The sequence below is a fragment of the Vulpes lagopus genome, chromosome 5 (assembly GCF_018345385.1).
Source record: "Vulpes lagopus strain Blue_001 chromosome 5, ASM1834538v1, whole genome shotgun sequence".
NCBI lineage: Eukaryota > Metazoa > Chordata > Mammalia > Carnivora > Canidae > Vulpes > Vulpes lagopus.
This window is the reverse complement of record NC_054828.1, coordinates 71,138,579-71,158,898: the sequence shown is the minus strand read 5'-3', so window position 1 is coordinate 71,158,898 and position 20,320 is coordinate 71,138,579. Positions and strand designations below refer to the sequence as shown.

Here is a 20,320-nt window from a genome sequence, read left to right as displayed (position 1 = left end):
GCAATCAGTCTTGGGTCTTGGCATTCTACTCCCCATCTCCTCTTTAGCACTAGCTTATCACATGAAATACAGAGATTTATTTTGGGTAGCTCTCAAGGATAAAACTAAGACAAATTAATGGAGGCAAGGAACTTGCCTTGTGAGATAGTGAATTCCTTATTATTAGAAGCATTTAGATTGGATAATCATCTGTTGACAAAATATAGATGAGGTTCTTTCAATGATAGGGCAGAGAATAGACAGGTTGAACTACCAAATCATGAATGCCTTTTTCTGTGGCATTCTATGCATCTAAGAGAAACCAGCATTAGAATGTATCTTTGGTGTGTGTCTAAATCAATATAAAATGAGAATATCATTCATCACAATTATAGTGATGCTGTATAAATGTTAGGGTTTGCAGAATCTGGTCCCAGAATGAGTTCCAAAAAAGCACCATAGACAGGGCAGAGGATGCTTGTTTTCCAGGCAGAAGCTCTTAGGATAGTTTTCTATAGCTAAAATCTAAACCAGCTGTTTATCATACCAAATGCTTTTATGATAATTATCTGTTGCTCTACATCAAAATCCTTGTCCCAACCTCTCTACCCACCCTTTTCCAGTCATCATCCTTTTTTGGTTTCTTCTTTACAAAGGAACTCCGGGACAATTAGATAGATAGTCATTGAAATAGAATTTTATATGTAGAGTAAAGGAGAGTAGTGATAAATCCAGATAACAAGGGACCTTGAAAACTAGTATTTAGATTGGAAGAAAATAAAAACATATATTACTATGTTTCTGAGGACAAAGATAAAATGAAAGTGCTATTTTAAAAAGATTAATTAGCCTGATAATGATAAGGAATCAATGACTGAGTTGAATAATCATGCTATTATTCTATGGTTAATCTATTACAGCACTTTATGAATATCTACTATTTTGTGCCAATTTGAGAAACATTATTCCTCAATAGCAGCCTAATCTATCATTAGCAGTTTAAAACAAAATTCAACATCAAAAGGAGTAGTGGATACCCTAACAGCACATATTAAACTCTGCTTTAACAGGGAAAATCTGGGCAAAAAGAAAAATAAGATCATATATATAATAAGCTTTAAGGATGAAAATAGCATGGGGGGGCATACTTTCTCAAGTTAAAACAACTAAAACTGCTAAAACCAACTGCTTTTATTAAAGTATTTCAAACTTAATTTTCAGGATGCAAATTTATTATCAACATAGTTTATACAAAATTAAAATAATATATAAGTGGATTTTGAAAGATACTTACTGTGCTGCCCCTTCCCTGAGGAGATTGTCATTATTAAGTAGTAGCCGGACATCTGAGAAGGAAAAAAAATGTTAAAAGATGTTAAAATTAAAATGTTCAGTAGAGGACAAACTTCAGAAGTTTTTTAAAAATTAGGTTTTGCAAAGTTAGTCTTCAGATATATATATACACACAGAAATCCTAAAAATGCAAATGAACAGATGCTAATAGATTTGCATGTAATTATTTGTGACACAATAACAATAGCTTCTCAAAGAATTTCATAGCAAATGAAAAACATGACTTATAGTTAGGACTCCTAATTTTGTATCTAAAGAAGCTTTTATTTTATTATTATTATTTTTTAAGATTTATTTATTTATTCACGAGAGACCCAGAGAGAGAGAGAGAGAGAGGCAGAGAGACGGGCAGAGGGAGAAGCAGGCTCCATGCAGGGAGCCTGACGTGGGACTCGATCCTGGGTCTCCAGGATCAGGCCCTGGGTGGAAGGCGGTGCTAAACCGCTGAGCCACCCGGGCTGGCCTAAAGAATCTTTTGAAATGAGATTAAGAATGGGAAGTTTTTTTAACACCAGACCAAGAAAACTGTGAAAAATCAGTCAGTGGCAGTGAAATTACTGAATATATTTTTCTATGAAGAATCTAATATAAAAGTATATCATTTAAAAAGCTGTGTGTCAAGAGTCTAGTCACTCTTCTTTTGGAATAGGGTCCTTGTTATAAAAGAAACTACCAAGCACTAACTCCGATAGGGAAGACTAATTAAAAGCCAAAGGCCACGGACTCAGGGCTTCCAAAAAAAAGGAGACCGACAGAGGCCAATGTGTAGCATGCCAATAAAAACCAACCCTCATGCTACAAGTAGCTTGCCAATTTTTTTTTAGTAGCTTGCCAATTCTTAATCTAATGCTTTCATATCAATTATTCTCATGATATTCCTGCAAAGTACATCCAGTTGTCAGAAATAAAACAAGGGACTTCTAACTACAAAGGCCATTAATTTTGTTAAGACAAGAATTTATCTGAGCTAATCAACTGGATAAAGTTCAAGTCAAAGGAAAATTTCCTAAGGGCTTAGTTGTTGAAAATTTATATTTGGTTGATATGGAAAAAAGACTAGAGAAAACAAGGCTGCATTTGTTTCTCTTGCAATTATATTAGTGTTCAAAATCCACAAACAAGTCTATAAGGAAGAATGTCTGAATTTATTTCTATTCTATTATTTACCCCTTACAGTAAACATTTATATGTTTTCCTGGTTACTTTTTCTCTACATAATTAATTTTAGTAAGTGGAGATTACTGATTATCCTATGATGTATGGGGCTCTAGGCAAAGCACAGATGAGTATCACATAATTGCCTTTTTTTTTTTTTAAAGGATTTTATCTATTCATTCATGAGAGACACAGAGAGAGAGGAGCAGACACATAGGCAAAGGGAGAAGCAGGCTCCATGCAGGGAGCCTGATGTGGGACTTGATCCCAGGACCCCAGGATCACACCCGGAGCTGAAGACAGATGCTCAACCACTGAGCCACCCAGGTGTCCCCACATAGTTCCTCTTAAGTAGGTAGCCATTTAATGTAAAACTAGAATTTCAAAATACGTGTTTACTCAAATGAGTCAAGATGCACAAAAACCTTTATGATGAGTTTAACAACTTAAAATGGGATTGTAATGACTGACTTTATCATAAGTTCAAGATGCCTCATACATTTTTCATTCTATACGTTAAGCCAGTGAATAACACAGAAGGTCACAAAATGTATTGGAATAGCGGTTCCCAAACTGGCTGTGACTCAGAATTGAACTTGATAAAAACAGATTACCCAACTTCACCTCCAATCTTTTTTTTTTAAAGATTTATTCATTTGTTCATGAGAGACAGAGACAGAGAGAAGCAGAGACACAAGCAGAGGGAGAAGCAGGCTCCATGCAAGCAGCCTGAAGTGGGACTCGATCCCAGGTCTCCAGGATCATGCCCTGAGCTGAATCAGGCGTCGCTAAACGCTGAGCTACCCAGGCTGCCCTAAATGAGAAATCTTAATAAGTTGTTAATGCTGGAAGCTGTATATATAACAAAGTTCCCAGATGCAGTCAGTTTAGCCCCATGACTCTAGAAAGTGTCCTATATATCCTAGGGATATGTCTTGAGTGAAAGTACTGAAGAAGCTTAAGCTATGGTTTATAATGATAGATATAAAACTATGGAAACAATTTAGTATTGCTTCTGTACTTATGCATATTAAACTACTTCAAATCTTTTCTCGCATAAGATAGGTATATAGTTTATGGGTTAAGAATTTGCTTTTGACTCAGTCCTTGAATCCTTGCTGACATTTAACTAGCTAAGTCACACTGGATAAGTTATTTTAGCCTGTTTGAATTGTGATTTCCTTAGCTATAGTTATAATGTGCTGTAAGGTTAAAAGAGATAGCTTATATGTAATTTAGGAGAGCTTAAAATACTAATGTTAACTCACCATTGAACACTTCATTAAATTCTCCTGGGGGTGCATGAGTGATGAATTTAGCAGCTATGCGTACCTAAAGAGAAATAAATAAAATAATATATAAAAGGAGAAGGAATTAACAGATTACAAAAATTTGATCACATTCCTTAATACTTCCTGTTTAAATCTCTACTGTTTAGAAGCCTTCAGAGTTTTTCACAAACATCTCAAAGCTTTTATCATCAATATAGGATTCAGGGATAGCCATGCTGCTCTGATTAAGTTTATTTTTCTTTAAAAAGTTGAATAATCAGTTTTTGGTCAAAATATACTAGTCACAAAAGAAAGCATTTAAGCAAATATATCAGTAAATTGGTAGGATACCAAGTTGCATTTATAGTGTTTATCCCAATGCAATGATGGTTCAATATTAATATATCAGTATAAAGGAGCAAACCCTTGTGATTCTCTTAACTCATGCTGGAAAAAAAAATTCAACACTCAAATATCATAAAGCAACAAAACCACTAATTTTGGATTTATCTACCCAAATTCTACAGCATACCTAGTAATGATGCAATAATGCAAGCAGTATCCCTAATCTTAAAAACAAGACAACGATGACTTCTATCACCTAAAATATTAAACACTGTACTAAAGGTCCTGAAGGTACTATAGACAATATTTTTTCTGTTTTTCCTTCTAACTCCATCTCCTGACCCCTAATGCCTTCTACATTTCTGGATCTCCTAATTAGAGATGGGTATTGAAATCTTAGGATCTAACCTGCATATCTCATTTTTTCTTCTATATTTTTATCTTTTGTCATTATATACTTTATTTGGGAAGAAGGCCTCAGAGCCCCATTTTTTCAATTCACTAAAATGTCTTCATTTATGTCTACTTTGCTATTCAGATAATTATTGTAACCATTCTATTTTTAATTGCCAAGATTTTTATTTTTGTGTGTATAATAATCTCTTGAGTCTCCTTGAAGGTATTAACTATATACTGACTTTAAAGTTTTGCTCAATAGTCTGTTTCCTAAGACTTTAGATCTACTTTTTGAGTTTGGAGCTTTTTAGTACTGGTTTTCCACAAATGGAAACGGAACACCAAATGGAAGACATTTGGTGTTGCTACTCGAATTTAATTTAGCTTGCCTGTTCTGTTTACCTGCAGTTTGTCTCTAGTGATTGCAGGGGAGAGAAAAAGTAGAATTGCTGCTGGGTATTAGGAGTGGTTATGAGCAGATTAATTTCTGAGGGAGCCTCATAAGGACCAGAGGCTACCTGGGACATTGCTCTGACTCTGTTCTCAGTGCTCATTCACAATGCTGTATTCTGAGGACAAATGCATTTTTGTCTGTGGTTTAGGCCAAATGGGAGAGAAAAGAGGAGCCAAGTGGTACAGTTAGCTTACAGAACAGTTCCCCAATCTACATCAAAATTGTTCTGAGTCCTTTCCTTCTTCCTCCTTAAATGGAGTTCCTCCAAATGGCACCTACTTCTGTAACAGTTTTCTTTGATGTATTTTGGGTTATGATTTTTTCTGATCTTACTTTTGCCCCCCATATAATTATCATTCTGCTTTCTTTCTATGAAGAATTGCTAAAAAATTCTGGTCCAATGATGGTGCTCTAATTTTTTAAACACTCACTAGTTCATTTCTCCCCTTATTCTATTTTTCCCTACTCTTTTCATCATAATAAGGTTTGGCACAAAAGGTGAGGTGAAACCATGTGCTCAGTCTGCCATATAATTTACTCTCTTAGCTCTCATCAAGTCAAATGTGAACCACAAAGAATATACAAACCTATTTAAAAGAAAAAATAATTTGGGGTATCATTCAGCAATATACATATATAATTATGTTGTTAGCAATAGGTCTGACCTCAAATGAGTCTTGCAGTATAATTCTAACACACTGTGACACAAAGAATGTTGAAAATTCCCTAATTTTTGATGTGATAATGAGTATGAAGATTATTCAACTCATTGATGAGGGGCAAAGAGGAACATGATATATTTACCAATAAACTGAGCCCTGCTTTCCAAATAGGCATCCTCTGTTGACCCCTTCATTTCCTTCAGTTTTAAGTTCTGGCTGACACAATCAAATAAGGCTACCATCAAAGTTAAACCATTCTTTTTTTTTTAGATTTTATTTATTTGAGAGACAGTGAGTGAGAGGGAGAGAGAACCTGAAAGACTGCACTTAGCAGAGCCCTCTGAAGGGCTCAATCCCACAGCCGCGAGATCACAGCCTGAGTCAAAACCAAGAGTTGGACACTTAGTCAACTGAGCCACCCAGGTGCCCTAAAGTCAAACCATTCTTAAGCAAAAAAAACCCCTCTCAAGAGTCATTTGAAAATAAGGCTGGATGGGCAGCCCAGGTGGCTCAGCGGTTTAGTGCCACCTTCAGCCCAGGCTGTGATCCCAGAGGGGATCAAGTCCCATGTCAGGCTCCTTGCATGGAGCCTGCTTCTCTCACTACCTGTATTTGTTCCTCTCTCTCTCTCTCTCTGCCTCTCTCACTACCTGTGTCTGTTCCTCTCTCTCTCTGTCTTTCATGAATAAATAAAATCTTAAAAAAAAATTTTTTTTTGAAAAAAAAATAAAAGAAAAGGCTGGAAACTGAGAAGAGAATTAGAAGATGAAAAATACTTTACAACTTTAGGTTTATACAGATCTTGTATGACTTCACTCTTATTCTAAGAAAAATAAAAGAAAAGCTGTTCCATGGACAAACTTATCTCTTTAGTCAGGAAAGACCTACTGACTGATGGAGCAAGGTAGACTGGAAAACCTGGATTCTAATTACTGGCTGTGTCAGTCCATTAACTAACCAGATTTATTTATTTTTATTTTTTTTAAGTTTTTAAAAATATTTTATTTATTTATTCATGAGACACACACACACAGAAGAGGCAGAGACACAGGCAGAGGGAAAAGCAGGCTTCAGCAGGGAGCCCGATGTGGGACTTGATCCCGGGTCTCCAGGCTCAAGCCCTGGGCTGAAGGCAGCGCTAAACTGCTGAGCCACCCAGGCTGCCCACTAACCAGATTTATAATTCTAGAAACATTACTAATCTTTTTTGGTCCTGAATTTCCTCATTATAATCCAACTCCTAAAAACAATGAGAAGATCCGCAAAATTTCTTTGAGCTACAAAACTCTACCTGATTTTTTAAGACTTAGGAAACAAAACCTGTATGTGGACTGTGGAAGCAGAGATGAGGAAACCATACCACAAAAACCTTAGAATATTCTTATGTACATAAAGTTTGAGAACCCTGCCATGACAGGGTAATTACAGATAATGTATTATTTTTCTGAGATGAAAACTGGCAGGGATGAAGAAGAATAGTCCATAAAGCTCCTACATTAACTGAAGCAACAATAAAAAGAGCAGTTCTAATTAGGAAACAAGAAATGCTGCTCAACTCATGAAAATCATACTACAGCAGTTCCCATATGGAAAGCCAACTGTGGATATTTGCATTGGCATGTTCAGTTAATCATATTTCTGTCCTCATCAACTGTTGTTGTCAATCACTCAAGAAATTAGTAAGCTTACTCTGAGAGTAAATCTATTTTTTAGTCTATTTGTGGTAAATCTGCTGAGTGGCTATAGTGTATCCCATTCTGTCAAGGTGCATTTCCATAAACCCTTACATAATCGCGAAACTCCCTTCAGTCAAGAAAATTTAAGTGTCCAAAAATATATTCATATGTAACTCAAAAAGAATATTCCCTAAGAAAAGTAAAATTACAGCCGTATTTTACAACTACATATGTAACAAACTGTTTGAATAGGTAATGGTAAAAGTTATCAAACTGAAAATTCAAGATACTATTCTTGAAGTTATCCCCAAATTTTCAAAAGTTACAAAATCTGGGGCTCCTGGGTGGCTCATCTGGTTAAGCATCTCTAACTCTTGATTTTGGCTTATGCTATGTATGATCTCTTGTTTGTGAGACTGAGGCCACGTCAGGCTCCAGGGAATGGAACCTGCTTAAGATTCTCTCTCTCTCCCCCCTCACTCTTAAAAAGAAAGTTATAGGGATCCCTGGGTGGCGCAGCGGTTTGGCGCCTGCCTTTGGCCCAGGGCGCAATCCTGGAGACCCGGGATCGAATCCCACATCGGGCTCCCGGTGCATGGAGCCTGCTTCTCCCTCCGCCTGTGTCTCTGTCTCTCTCTCTCTCTGTGACTATCATAAATAAAAAATAAAAAAAAAAATAAAAAATAAAATAAAATAAAATAAATAAAATAATAAAATAAAATAAAATAAAATAAAAAAAAGAAAGTTATAAAACCTGATGGACTTAGCTTAATCAAAAGAACAGTCATCTGGATAATCAATGAACTAAACAATGCATGTTAAAGAAAATAATAATTCAGGGGCAGCCCGGGTGGCTCAGCAGTTTAGTGCCACCTTCAGCCAGGACGTGATCCTGGAGACCGGAGATCGAGTCCCACATCGGGCTCCCTGCATGGAAGCCTGCTTCTCCCTCTACCTGTGTCTCTGCCTCTCTCTGTGTGTCTCTCATGGATGAATAAATAAAATCTTTAAAAATAATAATAATAATAATAATAATAATTCATCCATTTAACAAACATTTCCTGAGTATCTAGAAAGAGAAGTTAAGAGTAAATAAAGATTAAAGATTGAATAAGATTGTCACTGTCCTCAAGGACCTCACACATAGATCATAATACAGCAAGCAAGTATTAAAGGCCACAGTGAGGCACCAAGAAAATGTAATCAACTCTACATATGTGTACAAGGAGGGTTGATGGGATGGCCTTTGATACGGTGAGGTTTGAGACAGACTGAAGGATGAGTAAATACTAAGGACGGCATTCCAGTCAGAGAAAACAATACGTACAAACTAAGATAACACAGCACAAGAAACTGAATACAGATATTTAAAAGATATGCAAAATGTAAAATAGTGCTACTTTTCTAATTTTTTTTTTGTTTTGGAAAATAAAGTTGTTGTTGTTTTTAAGATTTTATTTATTTATTCATGAGAGAAATAGAGAGAGACAGGCAGAGACACAGGCAGAGGGAGAAGCAGGTTCCATGCAGGGAGCCTGATATGGGACTCGATCCTGGGTCTCCAGGATCATACCCTGGGCCAAAGGTGGCGCTAAAGCGCTGAGCCACCCAGGCTGCCCGAAAATAAAGTTTTTGTTTTAAAAACAAAATACCAATCATTTATGTTAACATATACTAATTATGTCTTTTTAACTAATTATGGTTTTAAATGAATTAATGCTTTAAAAATCTCTTGTTTTAATATCTATTAAGTAGACACAAGCTATGTAAATAAAACTTGATTCCTAAGAGTATAAAGGGGTCCTGAGAGCAAAAAAGTCTGAGAAGCATTCTCTCTGCTAATGTAGGTTTGATGTTTATCATATGCTGTTAAGTGAAAAAAGTTCACACAATAATATATCCCTGTTGTATTAAAAGTAAATATATTTACATACAAGTATAACTACTAATTTTAATTAGGACTTCCTCTGGTATTACAAGTTATTTTTCTTTCCTTTATTGGCTTATCTCTAGGTTCAAAAAGTTATACAAGGAATATAAATTACTTGTATGATAAACAGAAATTTTTTTTCCTGGAAGTTTGTACTTCTTAATTCCCTTATTTAGCTCACCCATTACTTCCTTACTTGTATGTTCAAGATAATTTTTAAATTTTTAAAAATCAAAAGAAGCATGCCAACATCTCTTATCCAATAAATTAAGTTTTTAAGGACAGGGGCACCTGGCTGGCTCAGTCAGCAGAGCATGCAACTCTTGATCTTGGGGTTGTGGATTTGAGCCCCACACTGGGTACAGAGATTACTTAAAAATTAAAAAGTCTTTTAAAAAAGGTGAAAGAGGACATAAACAAGATAAAAGCTTTGGAGTGACATCAAAACTGAAAGCAATGGGTCAAGGAAGCTACAGGACAGGATAAAGTGAAGTGAGTAAAATGCTAAAAGCAACAAGGAAGGCTTTTTAAAGTTATACTTGCATATGCTTTTTGACCATGAGCTTATTAGCCTTATTAACTTCCTAGCTGCACTGTGCCTTATGCTAGAAAGTACAGGATAGTTAATTGGTTAAATGAAGGGAAGATATTCAAAGAAAAAAGTAAACTAAAAGCTTGCTTCCATTTTCTAAAGGAAAAAATGCTTACAAAGAGCACAAAAGTCAGAGGAGGGGAGAATCTCAAGTAGTAGTGTGTAAATCCAGCTTTAAGTGCTGAAGACATAATTAAAGTGCTAGAAAAACAATTAATCCCCATAAATCTGAGAATACCAAGAATAGGAAAAATGTCCTAAAAAACGAAAACATCCCCCAATTTTTTTTTAAGATTTTTTTATTTATTCATGAGAGACACACAGAGAGAGAGAGAGAGAGAGAGAGAGAGAGAGAGAGAGAGGCAGAGACACAGGCAGAGGAAGAAGCAGGACCCATGCACGGATGATGTGGGACTTGATCCCGGGTCTCCAGGATCACACCCCGGGCTGCAGGCGGCGCTAAACCACTGCGCCACCGGGGCTGCCCCATCCCTCAATTTTTAAATGAAACTTGGTGAGAAAAAAAAAAAAAAAAAAACAGAAACTTGGTGAGAGTTGAAGACATAAGCATCGGCAAGGGTGAAATTCTAAATGAATGGTGAAAAACAATGTAGTCATTATTAAATGCCAAAGGTGTATCTCAAAACACGGTTATGGTCAACCATGCTCATGTTATTTTCTAAGAGTTACTAAAAACAGTGGACTACTTAGTATTAGATAAATCTTAGTATTTGGCAGTCTGACAATAGACTTTGAAGTGGCAAGATGATTTCTCTCTCACTCTAACAATACCATAAAAATACCTTGAAACAGTAGTTAAAATCTTAATGCTACATTTATATATTCTCAATAAAAATCTAAAGTCTGGAGCGCCTGAGTGGCTCAGTTGATTGTCTTCCTTCAGCTCACGTCATGATCCCGGGGTCTTGGGATCAAGCCCCATATTGGGCTCCCTGCTCAATGAGGAGGCTGCCTCCCCCCTAGTTCAGGCCTTCTTGCTCTCTCAAATAATTACATAAAATCTTAAAAAAAAAAAAAATCTAAAATCTGCTCCATGGTCTCCAAGGCCCTTCAAACTTTGGCTCCCTCACCCTCTACTATCTAGTTGCTAGACCTTACAGCTATACTCCTGCCTCAGGACTATTGCATTTCTTGTTCCTTTTGCCAGAAACTCTTTTGTCAGAGCATCTCTCTTCTTTCAAGTCTCTGTTCAAATGTCACCTTCTGACTTCCTGACTCCTATATACAAATTAACCATGACACTTTCTGCGCCCTTTACAATTCTACCCCACTTACTTGCTTCTTCAAGGAACTTGTCACTACTGAACTACAGGGATGCATGAGTGGCTCAGTTGGTTAAGTGCTGGACTCTTGATCTCAGCTCAGGTCATGATCTCAGGCCTCGTATAGGGCTCAATGCTGGGCGTGGAGCCTGCTTAAGATTTTCTCTCCCTCTCCCCCACATCCTCTGCCCTCTTTCTAAAGAAAAAATAATAATAAACTAATAATGTTCCTTGCTCAACACTCCTAAAAGAATTCCAAGAACAGAGTACAGGTTAGCAAACTGCTAATGTAAAACACCAGACAGTGAACTTTTTAGGGCTACATGGGCCACATGGTCTCAGTCCCAAATGTAAACAAATGAGCAAAACTTGTTCCAATAAGTTTTATTTATGTACTTATTTTTAATTGAGGTATTATTGGCAAATAATGTTGTAACATTTTAAGTCTACGATGTGATTTAATAAACATATACATTGTGAAAAGATTACCCTCACTGAACTAATTATTTTTTAAAAGATTTTATTTATTTTACAGAGAAACAGCACAAGCAGGGGGAGTGGCAGAGGGAGAAGGAAAAGTAGATTCCTCACCCAGCAAGAAGCCAGACAAGGGGCTCAGGGTTCGATTATGGGACTGTGGGATAATGACCTGAGCAGAAGGCAGATGCTTACCCAACTGAGCCACTCAGGCACACCCTCCACACCCTCTCTGACACTGAGGTAATTAAAACATTTTTTGAATACTCTAATTTGTATGTCATGTTAACTTTCAGAAGTCATGAAATATTTTTCTTCTGATTTCCCCCCCAACCATTCAAAAACCATTAGCTTATAGTCTATGTAAAACATGCAGTGGATCAGAATTTGCCAAACCCTGGCACAGAACATAAGAACTCATTATGTTTGTTCCTTGCTGTATACCCAGAACTGAGACCTGGCACATGCTAGGAATGTAAATGAATGACTACTATTTTATTGTTTACAAAACTCTTTCATAACCAGTTTTTCTTTGATCTTAAAACAGCTTGTATAAGCAGACAGGCAAGGAATTATTATTATCCCCACTATAAAAGGAATAAGTTCAGAGAGTGTAAGTGCCTTGTATAAGGTCACATACTTGTATAGTGGTGGACCTGGAACTGGACAATCACCTATACTATGCAGTAGTAACAAGTATTAAAATTCAGGAGGATTATCTTTAGCATAGTATCACATGGATTTAGCCTAGTCCTTTTAGAATTTCTTTTTTAAAACCAGGAATTGAGTCAAAACTTTGCTTATAAAAGCTGTAATTGAAAAAAAAGTTGGAAGGGATAAACACAATGAAATAATAACTTCAAAAATCAATATTATCTAGCTTCAAAACTGGGTGAAAACGATGACATTTGGTAGAGGTAAACAAAATCAGTGGCAGAAGTAAAAGGGGAAAGAGAAATGGCTAAGTAGTGACTGCAAAAATATTTTTGCTGCACTACAGATGAGGGATGATACTTCTAAAAACTGATTTAGTCAGTCATTCTTTTTAAAGATTTTATTTTATTTATTCACGAGAGACACACAGAGAGAGGCAGAGACACAGGCAGAGGGGACAAGTAGGCTCCTTGCAGTGAGCTGAATGTGGGACTGGATCCTGGACCTCGGGATCATGCCCTGAGCTGAAGGCAGACACCCAAGCACTGAGACACCCAGGCGTCCCTGTGTCAGTCATTCTTAAGACTGGGGTGGGGGAAGAAAGTTGAAAGCAGGTATATCCCATAGAGGGGAGGCATGTCATCCCCAGCCTAGTTGAGAATCACTGGTATGGAGGTTCTAGTTGAACAAAAACTTAACTGTTAACAAGGCTTTTAAAACAAGGCTTTTAAAATAAATCCCTATTCCATAAAGTAAGTTTCACTGCGCATAGCATTCATCTGCAGTGAAAGATAATAATTCCACCTAGGTTTTATTTTTAAAAATATATATTTTTTAACTAATCTCAACACCCAACGGGGAGCTTGAACCTGCAACCCAGAGATCAACAGTCACACACTCCACCAGCTGAGCCAGCTGGGCATGCCACCATGTATATAGTTTAAGTTTTTAACACATTTTTATTTTTATTTATTTTTTAGAGGAAGGGAGGGGCAGAGGGAAAGCGAGAAAGAGAATCTTAAGCAGGGTCCATGCCCAGTATGGTGCCTGACATGAGGATCCATCTCACAACCCCAAGATCATGACCTGGGACAAAGTCAAGAGTCCCAAGATGCACTGACTGAGCCAGCCAGGTGCCTGCACAAATATTTTAAACGGAAAATACCCAAGTCTTATACACAATTCCAGTCCTTCATATGCTTAAATACTCCAATAATGTTAAGTTCATGGAATCTTCTATATTATGTTTCTAACCTATAAAGGGGGAATTTATTTTTTTTAATTTTTTTTTCTATTTATTTATTTATTTATCATAGTCACAGAGAGAGAGAGAGAGAGAGAGAGAGAGTCAGAGACACAGGCAGAGGGAGAAGCAGGCTCCATGCACCGGGAGCCCGATGTGGGATTCGATCCCAGGTCTCCAGGATCGCGCCCTGGGCCAAAGGCAGGTGCCAAACCACTGCGCCACCCAGGGATCCCTAAAGGGGGAATTTAGAATCTATAAAAGTATTCCTAGATTTCAGTTTCCTCCCATTCTCCTTGTCTTTTCACCTCTCCAAAAGGGGGAAATAAAAATACCTAATCCTTGCAAGGTTCAAAATTTCATTATTACGTTACTAATATGTGTACTGAAAGTTGAAACATCAAACTGAGAAAGTAATATACCTTACTGTTTCCCAGAAACTGCTTAATTTTGTTAATTTTCATATATTATATTTTAATAAACTTTAGAAAATGTATTAAAAGACATTTAGAAAATCTATAAAACTTAGGTTTTTAGCTTATTAATCTTTTAATAACTCCACATATTTCAACATTACATCTATTAAAAACTGTATTTTAAATATCATCCAGAGGGAGAAGGAGAAGCAGACTCCCTGCTGAGCAGGGATCCCCAATGGATTCAGCCTTGATCCTAGGAATCCAGGATGGTGCCCTGAGCTGAAGGTAGACATTTAACAAACTGAGCCACCCAGGGCAACTCGCCCCTCATCATGTTATTTTGACAAGAATGAATTTTTTTTTAAACGTACCTTGCCTCAATGTGGTTCATTTTTTCATCTCATTCTAAAGCTTTCGGTCTATCAACGATAAACTGTCTGGGGCAATAATTAATAGGCAAGTTCCAAGCTGTTGACATGTATTTATGATAGTATCAAAGCTCTAGAATTCCAGTTTCAGTGCCTTTATCAAATAAACAAAATCCCTTATAGCTGAGGGTTCTGAAAGGCTAGTCAGAGTTTAATTTGGGGTTCTAATTCTAGGAAAAAAAAAATGTTTTCAGAGATCTCTAGGACCAAATGGAATATTGGTTTCATTAAAGAGCTTACTGTTAGCTGTTTTTTAAAATTTCAAATAAATATTATTTTCCTAATTTAGAACTAGAGACATTGTAGAGACCCAGAATGCACTCAAAAATAAAAATTTAGCTGTATATAGTTTATTATCCTTATCAGTAAGGGCAAACACTTAAAAGCATAAAACATATGTCTTAAATTAGGATCAATTTCGCAAAAAACAAATGATGGCAGTTTCAAGTAATTTGCTTTGTTTACTCTTCTAAAAGCCATGCTAAAGTAGTTCTTAGAAACTGTTTTCTTTATTAGCAACCAATTATAAGTTTTGTGAGATATAGACAATAGGTAGGGAAAGCAGGCATGTTTGTTTTAAGTAGAGCAATTTCATTCACTCATTCATTCATGGAAGATCTAATTGGCTTTATTAAATGATTCATGAATTGGGCAGCATCTCATCTAGCAAAAAGATGCTCCCAGCAATTTCATTTTGAAAACTTCAATCAACTCTAGAGAATAACTGCTTGAAAATTTATTATAGTAATTATATAACATACATGGAGTACCAAAGTCTCTCCTTGACCAAATGTTTGTCAGGGTCCTCTGAGCCCTCTTAGGTAGGCCCATCTTGGCTCCATCCTATCTATGGCCTACCTAACCCAGTCCTAACAAGAATTCTTAGTTTAGTGAAAATTCTCCCACTTTTGATATGTGATCAAGTTCCTTATCCCCCACCTTTGATTTGTAAGTCCTCAATCTGCCTTTAGTAAGAATCCTATTAGATCTGTTTAGCAAAAAAAAAAAAAAAAAGAAAAATCTGTTCAGCAAGAGTCCCTCTACCCTTGATGTGTCCTCTTAATAATTTTCTATCCACTGAACCCCTCACTCTGCTTGATGGCTATAAATCCCCAGCTGTCTTTGCCTCATTTGGAGCTGAGGTCTAGCTCTCTCCCCTAATGAAAAAATATTGAATAAAGTCTTATTTTAACAAGTGTCAGAATAATTTTTTAACAGGTCATCATTGTATGTCACCTAGTATAAGAGTATATAAACATGACATACTTAAGCATAAAACAAGAACTAAAAAATCATCTCTTGTCTATTTAGTTTAATTATTTATTTAAAGACTTTACTTATTTATTCATGAGAGAGACAGAAAGGCAGAGACATAGGCAGAGGGGAAGCAGACTCCCTGAGGGGAGCCTGATGTGGAACTCGATCCCAGGAACATGACCTGAGCCAGAGGCAGATGCTCAACCACTAAGCTTACCCAGGTGCCCCAGCTCTTGTCTATTTTATTTTCTAGTTAATCTTTCCCAACTATTCCTTTTAACTTCTCTATGCACCAAGTTAGAAGGAAATCATCTCTTTGTTCTTATTCTAGATTCTCCTAATACAAAATCTCAGCATGTTGGTAAAAAGATTTCCAAGAATACATCTTACGTGTTAGAAGTTCAAAGTCAGTAGTAAGCCTTAAGACATCTACTATTGAACAGAAAAAAAAATTAAGTACTGGCTCAACCTCAGTGAAGATTAAAAAAAGTCTTACCTTAAACCAAAAATAGGATAGATATTCATATGGAAGGAGGTAGAAGACCCTATTTGTTTTAATTAGAGGATCTAAATGTCTATATCAAGAACTGAGGAAGTAAAAAAGTCTGAGATATGTTCTAATGAGAAAAAAAGATAAAAATGACTGAAAAGATCACATGAGCAACTTGTTGCTTAGAAGCTTACATGTGTTAAAATAATACACACTTTCACCCCCTATCCTAGGTGACTGGGCAGATAGCTAAAGTATTCTAAGTGCCAGATATACAAAGTGCACTGTTTTAGAATTAGGAAGACCAAGTTAAGAAACTAAGGAAAAATCCACACCAAACACTGTGACATACAGATGCCTGAGAGCAATGACCAAAGTTCAAAAGGCAGAGTCTGGTGGTAAGAACCTTTGCTGCATGGAAACAAAAGCAGTGGAAAACAGGAAGCTTTGGAGTTTAAGACCTAATGCATATCTGGCCTGTTATGGCATTCTAAGTTAAAGGTACATCTTTTTACCAATTTTATCTTTTCTTTAAAACCTCTGGGAGTCAGACGTGGTTTCACATGCCAATTTTATCATTTAATTGCTTGGGTCTTAGTTTCTTCATCTGTGGGTAAAATATGTGCGCAAATCTAGGACTGCTTTAAGAATCTAAAGAGGTAACATGAGACAGACTTACACATAGATACTTAAGTTTTCCCTCCCCCCAAGCAAATGCCTAGATGTTACTGAATTCTGAGTAACATATTTTCTTTACAGTTCAGATCTTTGTGTCTACCAGTTTATTCACTCAAAACAACAACAAAACACTTTACTGGGTCCCAGGCCCTGAAATGAGTACTAAAGATAAAGACAAAAAGAATAGTGAAAGAAGCCAATAAATCGCCTTTTCCCTTAAACTGATGGTTCTGAACTTTTGCTATATGTTAGGACACTCTGGAGAACTTTAAAAAAAACGGATGCCTGGGTTTCACTCACAGAAATTCTGAGGTAACAGATACAGGGTAAGGCTTAGGCATCAAGCTGTTTATTTTTAAAGATTACATACAGTCAGCATCTTGACTTCAAATTTTTGTATACCACTGTCGGCAAAATAATTTATACAAATAATAGCTCTCAGTAAATATCTAGCAATCATTTAAAAATAACTGTAATTCAAAGCCAAATTTCTAGTGCAAATACAGAGTAAAAAAACCAAAGAGGAAAGAGGAGGTGGATATGCGCTGGGTTAGTGAAAGACTACTGTAAGGAAGGGGAGAGTGGGTCTAAACAGAGCTCTCCAAAGTGCTTTACATTGTAGGGGGAACAAGGAGAGGGCATTACAAATGAGGGGGCAGTAAGAAGGACAAAGGTGGAGAAAAAACAGCCTTTTGTAAGCAGACCAGTTTTGTATTATCTGGAGATTATAAGAGTAGAATGAGATGAGTCAGATGGTAGTAGGTATGCTAATATCAAGTCAGATTTTATTCTGTAGGTAACAGAGAAGTGCTGAAGGTTTCTGAGTGGGAAGCTCTGTTAATAAAATTAAACTGTTAGTAATATGGAAGTACTGGAGTCCTCAATACAGCTTCACGAAACTTGGAAATTAGTCTGTCCTTCAAGAGTTAGCTATGAAATCAAGACAGATGCTAGTATAGTGAGTTTCATTCACTCATTCAACAAATATCTAACAGTGTACTGTGTGTCAGGCACTGTTTTAAGCAATGGAGACTCACCAGTGCATACACTTGTGGAGCTTAAGTTCTAATGGAGAAACAACAGGTAATACTAAATAAGCTACATGGTATGATAGCCATTTGATAAATGCTAAGGAATTTAAAAAAAAAAAAAAAAAAAAAGGAAGGGCAGTGGACAATGAAATGTTAGGATCTGGAAATATACAGGGTTACCAGAGAAGACTTCACTGGAAGGCGACTTCTGATTAAAGAGTTGAAGGAAGGGACATAGAAGGAAGAGAACTCCAGTGTACAGAGCAAACGCAAAGACCCTTTTGGGTGAGAATGTGTGGCTAGAACAGGGAAGACCAAAAGAGAATAGGTAGGAGATGAGGTCAGAGAAGTAAGTGGTAAAGACACAGAGACTTGTAGCCAGAGTAAGAACTTTTATTCTGAAGAAGATGAGAAGCCAATGATTTTGAGCAAAGAAGTGACATGTTCTGACTTACACTTCCTATCCAGATTATTCTGGGTGCTGTGTTGAAAACAGCCTAGCCTGCTGGCTGGTGAGGAGGAAGCAAGAGTACCAGCAGGGACACCACAGAGAAGACTATTGCCATAACTAGGTGAGGAATCACAGTGGCTTCTTCCAGAGTATTTGGAATAATGGTTTGGTGAGAAACAGTCAAATTCTGGGTGTATTCTGACGGCAGAGCCTACAGGATTTCCTAATAGACTATATGTGGATTGTGAAAGAAACAGGAATCAAAGATGACACTAAATTTTCTGGCCTGAGCAACTAAAGAATGAAGATGTCTTAAGAGGCAAAGGACTACAGAAGCTGTAATACATAAAATTTTGATAAGTAAAGGCTTCCTTCCAGCTATGTAAAAACAATGTTCACTGCTGTTAAAAGTTAAAGGGTGCCCTGCCCCAAAATCTGCCATGGTCTTGGTGTTGCGTATATATCTCTTTTAAGGAGGAAAATGTCATTAAAATGTTAGACTATATAATTAACTTCCCTGCTTCCAACTCCATGCTTAAAGTGTGAAAAAATTGTAACTTGATTTCCCACGTTCCTGACCTACCTGAAAAATGTTTCTAGTCTTTTCTGTATTTATTAAATTAGTTAAGCTACTTAAAAAAAAAAAAAAAAAGATTTATTTGACAGAGAGAGAGAGAGAGAGAGCAAGAGCACAATCAGGGGGAACTGCAGAGGGAGAGGGAGATGCAGGCTCCCCACCAAGCTGGCATTTCAATGTGGGATTCAATCCCAGGACTCTGAGATCATGACCTGAGCTGAAGACAGATGCTTAGCCAACTGCATCACCCATGTGCCCCAGTTACGTTACTTATATGTTAGCTTCATTTGTCTAGCTACTGTAAGTTTGTCCCTGAGAGGGCAGCCTGGATGGCTCAGTGGTTCAGTGCTGCCTTCAGCTCAGGGCGTGATCCTGGAGACCAGAGATAAAGTTCCACATCAGGCTCCCTGCATGGAGCTTGCTTCTCCCTCTGCCTGTGTCTCTGCCTTTCTCTCTTTCTTTCTGTGTCTCTCATGAATGAAAATCTTAAAAAAATTTTTTTTTCCCTGGGAGATTTGGTTTTAATTTCCTAATCAATCAAGTTTCCAAGCTAATAGGCAAAAGACTAAGATTTGGACAGTGGTTCTCAAGTTGCACGGAATTACGAAGTTTACTAAAAATAGATTCCTCAGCAGTGGTCTTCTAAAATTCTGATTCAGTTGGTCTAGGACAGAACCCAGAAATCTGCTTTTGAAAGTAGCACACCAGGGGATTCCTTGGTGGCTCAGTTTAGGGTCTGCCTTTGGCCCAGGGCATAATCCCGGAGTCCCAGGATGGAGTCCCACGTCAGGCTCCCTGCATGGAGCCTGCTTCTCCCTCTGCCTATGTCTCTGCCTCTCTCTCTCTCTCTCTCTCTCTCTCTCTCTGCGTGTCTCTCATGAATAAATATAAAATCTTAAAAAAAAAAAAAGTAAAGTAGCACAATAGTGACTCTACTGTGGGCAATAATGTTCCAAGGTACTGCTATATGGTAACATTCTTAAGAGGACAGTGCTCTTGGCCCTGTCATGAGGACTGTTATGACCATTAAATTTCCAATATCATGTGTCTCAGTACTCTGAGTTATAAAACGTTTCAGACACTATAGATGGCACACCTGAAGAAACTCAAAAGAGTTCTAAGCTAATTTAGCAGTAATTATAATGTAGTCACAACCAAAGAACATCAATGTTTCAGTATCTATAGAACTATCTATGTCACTACAGCATTAAACTTGACTGCTGTATAGAGTTGTGTCATTGTTTTAGTGGAATTGTTGGCTATCTTAAATTTACGACCTACCATCTACTCCAAGGGATTAAAGTGGGTAAGAATAAACCATTAGCCAACCTTATTAAAAAGAAAGAGAGAGAAGACTCAAATTAATAAAATCATGAATGAGAAAGGAGAGATCACTACCAACAACAAGGAAATACAAACGATTTTAAAAAAGTATTATGAACATCTCTACGCCAATAAATTAGGCAATCTAGAAGAAATAGACGCATTCCTGGAAAGCCACAAACTACCAAAACTGGAA

General features: G+C 37.0%; 1 protein-coding gene across 2 annotated transcripts in view; it reads right to left on the bottom strand.

The window, feature by feature from the left end:
- CAPZA1 (capping actin protein of muscle Z-line subunit alpha 1) overlaps positions 1–20,320 on the bottom strand; it is a 51,732-nt gene that overhangs the window by 22,288 nt on the left and 9,124 nt on the right. For both annotated transcript variants that reach the window (XM_041754690.1, XM_041754689.1), the window contains exons 2-3: positions 3,756–3,819; positions 1,274–1,325 (exon numbers count right to left, since the gene is read on the bottom strand). In XM_041754690.1, the coding sequence (XP_041610624.1) occupies positions 1,274–1,325; positions 3,756–3,819 (116 nt within the window). The remainder of the gene's footprint in view (positions 1–1,273; positions 1,326–3,755; positions 3,820–20,320) is intronic.